This window comes from Osmerus mordax, chromosome 23, assembly GCF_038355195.1.
Source record: "Osmerus mordax isolate fOsmMor3 chromosome 23, fOsmMor3.pri, whole genome shotgun sequence".
In the NCBI taxonomy this organism is placed as follows: Eukaryota; Metazoa; Chordata; class Actinopteri; order Osmeriformes; family Osmeridae; genus Osmerus; species Osmerus mordax.
Genome location: NC_090072.1, coordinates 3,284,297 through 3,295,666, shown reverse-complemented (window position 1 = coordinate 3,295,666; position 11,370 = coordinate 3,284,297). Strand labels below are relative to the sequence as shown.

The 11,370-nt window shown below is 48.3% G+C and overlaps 1 protein-coding gene across 1 annotated transcript in view; it reads left to right on the top strand.

Annotated features, from left to right (window-relative positions):
* Positions 1-337, top strand: part of LOC136967356 (dynein axonemal heavy chain 2-like) — a 22,745-nt gene extending 22,408 nt beyond the window's left edge. The window contains exon 13 of the mRNA XM_067261123.1: positions 320-337. Within this exon, the coding sequence (XP_067117224.1) occupies positions 320-337 (18 nt within the window). The remainder of the gene's footprint in view (positions 1-319) is intronic.
* The last annotated feature ends 11,033 nt before the right edge of the window (positions 338-11,370 follow it).

Genomic DNA, 11,370 nt, shown 5'->3' with positions numbered 1-11,370 from the left:
TCTCTCTGTGTGTCTCTCTCTCTGTGTGTCTCTCTCTGTGTGTCTCTCTCTCTGTGTGTCTCTCTCTGTGTGTCTCTCTCTGTGTGTGTGTCTCTGTGTGTGTGTCTCTGTGTGTGTGTCTCTGTGTGTGTGTGTCTCTCTGTGTGTCTCTCTCTCTCTCTCTCTCAAATCTGGACTAACCTGAACAAACACAGAAGTCAGTTGATGGCGGCACGTGGATTTGGCTTTCCTCCAACCACCCCCATTCCTAAAACCAGGACCCATTAACCAGGCCCTGAGCTTTCTGCTGATCTGCCCCTCAACCCCCCGGCCCTATCAGCCCCTGCCCCACCCCTGACCGACCTCTCTCCCCAGGCCAGGCGCCAGCCAGTAAGCCAGCCACCTCCTACCTCCACCTGGAGTCTCCTCACCTCCCTTCGTCTGCTTATCTCCCTCCCTCCTCCTCTTCCTGTTCCTAAAGCACAACACCAGGCAGCACTCCCTCCCTCCCTCCCCCCCCCCCTCTCTCTCTCTCTTCCCTCTGTCTCCCTTTCTTCTCCAGGCAACACACTCAATCACCCCCCGCCCCTTCTCTCCGTCTCCCCACCCCCCGCCATCACAGTCTCCATTCCAATGAATGCACAATCCCCCCCTTCAGCCATGGGGGACTGCCCTGGAGGCTGGGGGAGGCATGCGCACACACACACACACACACACACACACGCACACTTCCGTGTGTGCACATCTGCAGAGGAACAGACGACCATCAGGGGAAAAAATTGAGACACACAATGCAGTGTGGTGTGAAAATGGCGAGCAAGGCAGGAAATGGTTTGTTTCTACAAGGACATCCTCAGCAGTCAACTGTCATCATCATCAGCAGCTCTAATCTACCAGTCCAGCAGCAGAGAAGAACACATCAATAGGAGAAACAAAAAAAACGGACAAAGAAAATGGAAGATTGAAAGAAAATACATAAATATGTGGGGAAAATCCCATTACAACACCCTAATCACCAGACTGCTGTCCACCAGTCACGTTAGCGTAGCCTGTTAGCATAGCCTGTTAGCATAGCCTCTTATAGATATTTCCTACTGAGAGACGCTACGTCAGCTAGCCTAGTTTAGCGACAGCCCGGCTAGCCGCTGCAGGTTTATTCCGGCACACTGCATCCGACCCCGGGTGAACCGCGCCTGCCGTGCTCTCATTGGCCACAGGCAGGAAACTGGACAAAATGAGGGGAAGAAATGAAGGATGCTCTTCCGGTGCTAATGAATTAATGAATCAAGAGATTAGAGCAAGAGGGGGGAGAACGAAAGGAAGGAAGGAGGGGGGTAAGAGGAAATTCCCTCAGGACAGAGGAGGGTAAATTGCAAATAGTGACACGGGGGGGGGGGGGGGGGGGGGAGAGGGAGAGATTTGGAGCTTCGTAAATGTGTGTGTGTGTGAGACTCGGTGTTCAGAAGTAGCAGGCTCTACAGAGACTGTTTCCCTCATGGTGTTTGGATAGGTGTAGACAGGGGAAAAGACTTAATGAGGACTGGGAACATTACACACACACACACACGCGCGCAGACTCACCCACAGCTCCAGGCAAAAGCCGGCACAAGTGTTCCGTTTCTCACACATCCTTTTCATAGTCAGGCACACACGCACATCTAAAAGATTCCTTTCTACATGGTAAAGATGACCCTGACATGTAGAAGAGCGCATACACACCGGCACAATCATCTGTTATGCGACCATACACTGGTCACATAACCACAAATCCATGGCACAACTCAAAACACCAGCAGCAGCAACACCACCACCACCACCACTACCACCAATGCTCACACAATTTGATTACTAAATGTCCAAATCCACTGTTTAATACTCAATTAGTCTGTCTTGTTTAGAGACGGTGGATAGGTAGGTTTGGTTATTGCTTGTGCAGCGTTTCAGCAGATATGTAGGTCTACTAAGCAACATCAGCTGTGCGTTGGGTACACATTAGAGAAAGACCTAAAGAAAAGAAAAAAGAAAGTGGGAATAGAGAGGGTGAGACAACGTGTGTGTGTGAGAGAGAGAAGTAGCCTTTTGTGCAAGCTGGCACTTAAATCACCAATGAGTTCCACTGACTGCTCGAGAAAGAGAGAAACAAGAGAGAGAGGGAGACCGAAAGAAAGAAGAAAAAATAAATAAACTACTTTTGTGTCTTCTCGAACAAGCGGAGAGAGGGGAGAGCATAAACCACCAGCGCCGGTGACAGCAGCAGCAGCAACATAAACAGTCGAGTCCAGCCCAGCTGTAGCACAATCTTCCTTTGTGCTGCATTCCACACGCCTAGAGTTAGCTTAGCATTATTTAACCCTGCTCTACTACACCTACCATAGCGAACTTTCTCCGGTTAATGCTGCCTGCACACCTAGCTAGCATGCTAACAAACCGTCACCTTTGTTAGCGGTGTCGTGTAGAAAGATAAAGGTTTCTTACCGTGGGTTGGGGGTTAGGTAGTGTTGTGTGGGGGTGAGAGGTTGACGATGGTAATATCCAGATTGTGTTTTAGGTTCAGCGAAGGCTAGCTCAGCAGATTTTGCCTGTCTGCTTAGCTAGCGCTCCAAGCTTTGTGTGTCCTCTTTTTCCCTTTAAATCAGACGGGGGCCGGGAGAAGGCTGCCCCCCTTCACCCACAAACACACACAAACACACACACAGCCAGCCGGAGAGATGCACATAAACGCACTCACACATCAGATCTAAATCTGACACTGGTGTCAAAAGCATGCAGTTATAAAAAAAAAAACATATATTATTTTTTACAAAGAGAATACTCCTTTGTCTTCTCCCAAAAAGTGTGTGCTTCTGGCTTTGAATCTCCTTGTCCTCTCTTTCTCTCCTCACTCACTCACCCTCCTCTCTCTCACTCACACACACTCTCTCTGTCTCCCTTTTTTCCACTCAGTAGTCAAACAAAGAAAGGAAAGGAGCAGAGCATACACACTCTCTCTTTTTTCTCTCTCTCTCTTTCTCTCTCTCTCTCTCTCTCTCTCTCTCTCTCTCTCTCTCTCTCTCTCTCTCTCTCTCTCTCTCTCTCTCTCTCTCTCTCTCTCTCTCTCTCTCTCTCTCTCACACACACACACACACACACACACACACACACACACACATACACAGCCTCAGAGCCCAACCCCCCAGCCTGCCTCTCTCTAAACAGCCCCTCCCCCATCCCTCCTCACCCCTCTGCTCTCCTCCCACAGCCTGCCCTGGCCTCGTTCTCATTCGCCCATTCCCCTTCTCTCTCCCTCCCTCCCTCTCTCTCCCCCTCCCTCTCTCCCTCCCTCCCTTCACCTTCCTCTGTGTCAAACAGATGGGATTGGAGAGCGGAAGGAGACTTTCTCGTTCCCTTTCTCTTTCTTTCCATCTATCTCTCTCTCTCTCTCTCTCTTTGGTTTGCTCAGATGTTGATGAAAGAGCCATCTGTGTCAGGCAGAGCTACTGAACACGGTCTCAACTCCACTGATGTTCAGGGAAACAGAGGACCCTTCGACCAGAACAATAAAACTATTACTATTGTTGTGTATGTGTGGGTGTGTTGGTGTTGGGGTGGGGTGCACAGGCACACGCGCACACACACACACTCACTCAACGCTGGCCACGTGCTAGGAGACAGAATACCAGAAGGGAGAGAACCATTGGAAAGACAGAAACAGAGAGAGAGGAAAGAGGAAAGAGGGGGTGACAGGATGGAAATTCCAGCTAAAATCACTGTACTCTCTGACCACACTGTAGACCGTGAGCTATAGGATTCCTCTAGGATTGAAACTCCTAAACACTCTATCCCACTTCAGCAAAACATGAAAACCGGGGGCGGGGGCATGATTCTCTGTGAGGGGTGAATGAACACACAAGTGTGGTTTTCATGGGAAGCAAAAATAGAACGAGCGAGAGATAAAGGGGGAGAGAGGGAAATAAAGAGAGCAATAGAGAGATACAGAGAGAGACATGGAGAAATAAAGAGAGCAATACAGATACAGAGAGAGAGTAATAGAGAGATACATAGAGAGAGAGAGAGAAGTAAGGCAGCACCAGCAGAAGAGAGACCCCACATGTGATTGGGCCAGTCAGCTCTGTGACTTGGCTGGCTCCATTACGTAATTTTCACTGTATTGATTTATCGCTGTGTAGATTTGGCCCTGAGCCAATTTGCAAGAGCCTTTGTAATATTCCAGTTAGAGCCGAGAGAGAGAGAGAGAGAGATGGAAGGAGAGATGGAGAGAGGCTGAGAAAAAGAGGGCATTGAGAGTGAGGCGGTGGAAGGATTGGGGGAGAGCAATGAGAAGGGCTGAGAGGGTGAGGGAGAATACATTTGGGCTGGAGCCAAGAATTTGACGGGGAGATAAAGAGAGAGACATAGAGAGAGAAAGAGGGAGAGAGAGAGCGAGAATGCGATAGAGAGAGGAAGTGAGAGATAATGTGTCAGTGAACCTGGAGTGTTATCAGTAGTGCTGTAATCAGTACAGTTACAGTTAGGTCCATAAATATTTGGACATTGACACAATTTTCATCATTTTGGCTCTGTATACCACCACAATGGATTTGAAATGAAACAATCAAGATGTGCTTTAAGTGCAGACTTTCAGCTTTAATTTCAGGGTATTTACATCCAAATCAGGTGAACGGTGTAGGAATTACAACACATTTGATATGTGATTTGAGTTTGCCAAAAAACATCTAAAAGAGCCTGTACAGTTCTGGAACAACATCCTATGGACAGATGAGACCAAGATCAACTTGTACCAGAATGATGGGAAGAGAAGAGTATGGAGAAGGGAAGGAACTGCTCATGATCCAAAGCATACCACCTCATCAGTGAAGCATGATGGAGGTAGTGTTATGGCGTGGGCATGTATGGCTGCCAATGGAACTGGTTCCCTTGTATTTATCGATGATGTGACAGCTGACAAAAGCAGTAGGATGAATTCTGAAGTGTTTCGGGCAATATTATCTGCTCAGATTCAGCCAAATGCTTCAGAACTCATAGGACGGCGCTTCACAGTGCAGATGGACAATGACCCGAAGCATACTGCGAAAGCAACCAAAGAGTTTTTTAAGGCAAATAAGTGGAATGTTCTGCAATGGCCAAGTCAATCACCTGACCTAAAATCCAATTGAGCATGCATTTCACTTGCTAAAGACAAAACTGAAGGGAAAATACCCCAAGAACAAGCAGGAACTGAAGACCGTTGCAGTAGAGGCCTGGCAGAGCATCACCAGGGACGAAACCCAGCGTCTGGTGATGTCTATGGGTTCCAGACTTCAGGCTGTCATTGACTGCAAAGGATTTGCAACCAAGTATTAAAAGTGACAATTAGATTTATGATTGTTAGTTTGTCCAATTATTTTTGGTCCCTTAAAAAGGGGGGGGGGGCACATATAAAATGTGTTGTAATTCCTACACCGTTCACCTGATTTGGATGTAAATACCCTGAAATTAAAGCTGAAAGTCTGCACTTAAAGCACATCTTGATTGTTTCATTTCAAATCCATTGTGGTGGTATACAGAGCCAAAATGATGAAAATTGTGTCAATGTCCAAATACTTATGGACCTAACTGTATATAAGACGAAGCCAGACACACTGGATCCAAAGACACAAACACACACCCATGAGTAAACACACACACACACACTCCACCATGCACACAAATAACACACATACATGCTCTGTGCCACACCTAAACACACCTGTACTGGAATCTTGTCACAAGGCCATTGGTGTCAGTGGTCTGTATATACTGTAGTACCATCTCACCCCTTTTCCTCTCCCCATTCCCCCCCGCAACATTTCCTCTTGAAATCCCCCCCCCCCCCCCCGCCCCTCAGAGAGGAAAAATGAAAGGAGGAAATGGAAAGTAGAGTGGTAGATTTACAGATAGAACAAAGTAGAAGTGGAAGAAGGCTCTAAAGGGCTTTCCTTGTGACACGTTAAATTATTCACGACTCCTCCCAAATCATCATTTTTGTAGGCCCCATATTGTTCATGTTCTCTTTTAAAAGATATACTCAGTCTAGTGGGAATATGGCATCTGATTAATTGGCAATTACTGTTTAACGAGTTACAGCTGTGTTCAATTAACAGTGGAAACAGCCATATCTCTTGACACCTCTCTCTCTCCCTCCCCCCCTCCCTTTTCTCCAAGCCATCAAGATTGTCTCCCTCTTTCTCTGATATGAAAGACCAAATCAAAGCGAGGGGAATAGAGGAGATCTATCATTATATATGATGAATTCACAATCAGGACAAATTGCCAGACTGACGCCGGCATATCTGAACTCTGAAGATCGGAACACCTCCCTCTTTCTGCGCAGAGATCCTTAGGTTCAATGTCTTCTATTCTCGAGCATCGCTATGCTCCTCTGCCATATTTTCATCCCTGTCTTCCTCCTATTCACTGGTCTCTTCACTGTATTCAAGCTTAACCATGGCTGGTTCTCAGGATTCACACTCTATGCTCCACTTTGCAATTGAATGCTCAGGTGTATGTGTGTAGGTGTGTGTGTGTGTGTGTGTTTGTAAGTGTGGGCATGTCATTGACAGCAGACATGCAGTGCTGTTGTGTGGATGTAAAGCTACTGTAGCTGGATGTGTTAGTGTTTCCTTATATACAGTGTGTGTGTGTATGTGTGTTTTGGTCATGGGCTTTTTATGGCTCCTTTTCTTTTGGCTTTCATTAAAATCTGATACCTCCGCCCATCTGTTCACAAAGAGGGAGGGAGAGAGAGAGAGAGAGAGAGAGAAAGGAAGAGGGGAGAGGTGACAGTAGCATGCAGAGTTGGCTATCACTCTTCATCTCTCCCCCCTGCCTCCATCTTCTTCTTTATCTGCTCTCTTTCTTTGTCTCGCTCGCTCGCTCGCTCACTCCCTCGCTCCCTCCCTCCCTCCTTCTGTTAGGCCGAGTACATTTCTGCGTGAAAGACTCACCCCTCCTCCTCCTCCTCCTCCTCCTCTTATCCCTCATCTCTTCCTCCTCCTCCTCTTCCCTCATCCCTTCCTCATCCTCGTCCTTTCATCCCCCCCAGTTGAGGCAGAGAGGAGCTCTCCCAGGCCCCAGCAGGTGTGTGAGTGGTGCTGGTGAAGCGCGTGTGCCGAGTGTGTGTGTGTGTGTTTAAGAGGCTCACAGCGTGGTTTGCAAGCGAGTCATCATGAGTGTGAGTTCTTGTGAGTGTCTACTGAGAGACAGACTGAGAGACAGACTGAGAGACAGACTGAGAGAAAGAGCGAGAGACAGACAGACACACAGAGAGAGACAGAGAGAAAGAGCGAGAGACAGACAGACAGACACACACACAGAGAGAGAGAGAGACAGACACACACAGAGAGAGAGAGCGAGAGAGCGAGAGACAGACACACACACACACACACAGAGACAGAGAGTGTGTGTTTGGTGGGTATCATGTTTCCACAGGGGACTCTCAGACCATTTCCAACGTCTGGCTCGTCCAGGCGACCGAGCAGTGCATCGATTAGCAACACACACACACACACACACACAAACTTGTTCTCCCTGTCTCACCTGCAGAGGCCCAGCAGTTGTGTCTGTGGGTGTGTTCCAGTGTGGGAGGGTAGCGGCTGGACCTGGAACACAAGCACACATTATGTATCGACCGCACATACAAACACCGCACATACAAACACCCAGCACATCTACACCACACATTTGAAATCACGAACACACTAGGATCCTGAACTTCAATCATGACTGGGAACAGAGCAGACCAACCAGTTTCTGGACTGGCTGCTGAGAGACAGAGATAGAGAGAGAAAGATAGAGACATAGAGAGAGAGAGCGACAGAGCGAGTGTGAGAGAGAGACAGAAAGTGTGAGAGAGAGAGAAAGAGCGAGAGAGTGTGAGAGAGAGAGAGCGAGAGACAAAGAGAGAGAGACATAGAGAGAGAGACATAAAGAGAGAGAGTGAGTGAGTGAGGAGTCCAACTACCTACAAGACAAGGAGGCAACAACCTTTCATTCTCTCCACTAGTTGAACAACAGACACACAGATAATGAATACCCCAAAAGAGCTGGTGATTACAGCTCATGTAGTAGAGACAGCCAGTCAGGGTCATTATGCTCTTCACTAAGGCAGCCAAGACTCAGACTGACAGGCGAGGAGGAGGAGCACACACACACACACACACGATACATCCAGTTACTTATGACATATACACCCACACACACACACCCACAGACGTACGCCGCAACAAAACAACAAATCTGCTAACCAGACAAACAGGTCAGTATGATGCAAACGCGTGCAACATGGCACACCAGCTAGGTGCACACACACGTAAACCCCTGAAGCAGCGAGACAAACACCTCAACGCCCAGACCAATCTGGAGCATGCCAGGATTACCTCCCAAAACATGTTTGTCTCCAAACAAACGCGTTATTTAACCAGTTAAACCCACATCTGCTACTGTCTATTAAACAGTGTGTGAGTAGCTTTAGACAGCCTCTCTCCCAAAGCCTCCACAACAATGACCAATCGGAAGACAGGGGCCAAGCATTTCCTGTTTAGACGGACTGTGTGTGTGTGTGTGTGTGTTGATCTAAATGTGTGTGTGTACGCAAAATACAATGTTTGAGAGAAGCAGGCGGTTCGTGTCACAATAACGGCAAGCTCAGAAGGAGCCAGAAACATTTCAGATAAATCCTTAATATTCCATCGTTCAGGATTTCCCTCTTAGAATAATCCCTTGCTTCCAGCCTTCTGGAATTCTCCCCCAGATTATCTCCAAGAGTCTGCCAGTAGACTAGGAGACAAGCGGAGGGGGAGGGGGGAGCAGGTCTTGTTTTGTATTTTGAAAGTGGAAGTCTGCGTACTAAAGGAAACAGAACAACAGAGTGGGAGATGGGAGGAGAGAGAGAGTGACACAGAGTAAAAGTAGTTCAAGTCTCGTTGGGAGGAGTTAGGAGAGCGTGAATCTTGCTGGGCTTGCAGTTCCCCCGGTGGACATGTTTTGTGCGTTGAGGAATGTGCTCCCCTGTTTCTTCTCCTCCCCTTTTTCCTTGAAGGAGGTATGTAGGTACAGACAGCTGGGCTAACTCAGCTCCCTGATCTGCCTGACAACAGCCTGCGGCCACACACACACACACACAAAGGAGAAAAAGATAGGCCTGGGGACACAGCCTTGGGGCACACCCACCTGTGTGTGACAGAACAGTCCTCCGTGTCTGAACGAACCAAACTATTCCTACTCATGGAGGCTTCTCCAGGACAACCCCCCCCCCCTCCCCCTTTCTGTGGGAGTTGGTTAGTTCTTGCAGCATGTGGAATGTACAACAGGAACAGCTTGCATTTCAGGATGGGGTGGAGCGTTCCAGGATGGGGGTGCTATCCGGTCCAGGGGGTGAGGGAGGGGTGAGTGGGTTTACGACAAGTTATTTTTAGACACGTCACTTTGACTGTAGCAGTACTGTGCCATGCTAAGACTCTGACACACACACACACACAGAACCCATGTTGTCCTAACTTTTGCACGTACACAAAACACCCGCAGGCTTGCGAAAGGCGGTTGATCAGAGATGCAAATAGGGATGTACAGAAAGACAGCGATGTAGAGGGAGGTGGGGGGGAGACCGAATGGGAGAAACACCATATGGAGGATAGAGACCTAGTTCTGTACAGACGCCCCCGCCCCGCCTCCTCCTATTTCCCAAAACACCTGGGATGGTTATTCCTTCTGGAATCACAATTCCCAACCAGCAGCAACTCCCAATTAAAACTCCACTTTCTTTAATTAGTTTTCTTTCATTTAACTCTCTGTCCATGCCTCCGCCCCTTTCCTTTCTCCATCTCTCTCACTCACACACACACACACATATACACACACTCTCTCACTCACACACACACACATATACACACTCTCTCACTCACACACACACACATATACACACTCTCTCACTCACACACACACACACACACATATACACACACATATACACACACTCTCACTCACACACACACACATATACACACTCTCTCACTCACACACACACACATATACACACTCTCTCACTCACACACACACACATATACACACTCTCTCACTCTCACTCACACACATATACACACTCTCTCACTCACACACACACACATATACACACTCTCTCACTCACACACACATATACACACACACACACACACTCTCACACACACACACATATACACACTCTCTCACTCACACACACACACATATACACACTCTCTCACTCACACACACACACATATACACACTCTCTCACTCACTCACACACACATATACACACTCTCTCACTCACACACACACACACACACACATATACACACACTCTCTCACACACACACATATACACACATATACACACTCTTTCAATCGCACACACTCTTTCGCACACTTCCCTGTTGTCAGTGCTGTGTGATAGTTCACAGTAAGGCTAAGGAAACGGAAGCCTTCCCACGTTCTCTAACCCAACTAATCAATGAGGAGAGGATGAGTGAGACAGTGCTTACCGTCCACAGAAATGGGGGGGCTAAAATGTGTGTGTGGGTGTGTATCTGTGTGTGGATACGTTCTCCTACATTGAAAAGCATATCATGGAAGTGCCTCAGGGCGTTCCGTGATTGCAAAGTCGATCTAGACCTGGTTCATTTCAATAATTCATTTCTCCTCAGCTTTGTATGCCTGCGTGCGTGCGTGCTTGTGGTCAGCTTTGAAGTGTACTGTGTGAACCACAGCTGACCCTCGGCGGGGCAGGGTCTGGGGCGGCAGGGAGAATACCTTCCATATTTACACCTCGTCATCCTCCTGTCCTCCCTGCGTGAACTCAAGACAACCCCGCATCAAACAAGGCCCCTCCCCCGTCTACACCCGCAGTGTGATAGTGTGTCTCGGAGTCTTCAAGTATTTGTCAGAGTGTATTTGTACTGCGTGCATTTCAGTGTGTGTGTGCGCTGCTGCTAAACGTGGGCAGAGACGTGTTTACACAGCTGCCCCTCCCCCGGCCTGGTTGCTAGGACACCTGCTTGGGACACGTGCAGAGGCATGGCCGTGGGGTTGACCTCTGTGACCCCTGGCAGGTTGAACTCTGTGACCCCGGCAGTAGCCAGCCCTTTCATCCCCATGGCTCCTCCCACTTGAACTCTGACCTTTGACCGGCTGCTAAGACCAACGCTCTGAGCTGTGTGTTTGTGTGTGTGAGGGCATCTGGATGTCTGAAACCTAGTATCTTAGTACGATTCGTTCCATCTAGGTATATATGCTGTAAGCCACCCAGTCTGCAAATGGACATGTACGCATCTCTGTCCTTGTCCAGCTCCGGCCCTGACGGCTGTTCTGCACTACCACCACATAGCTGTGGAGGCTGCTCTC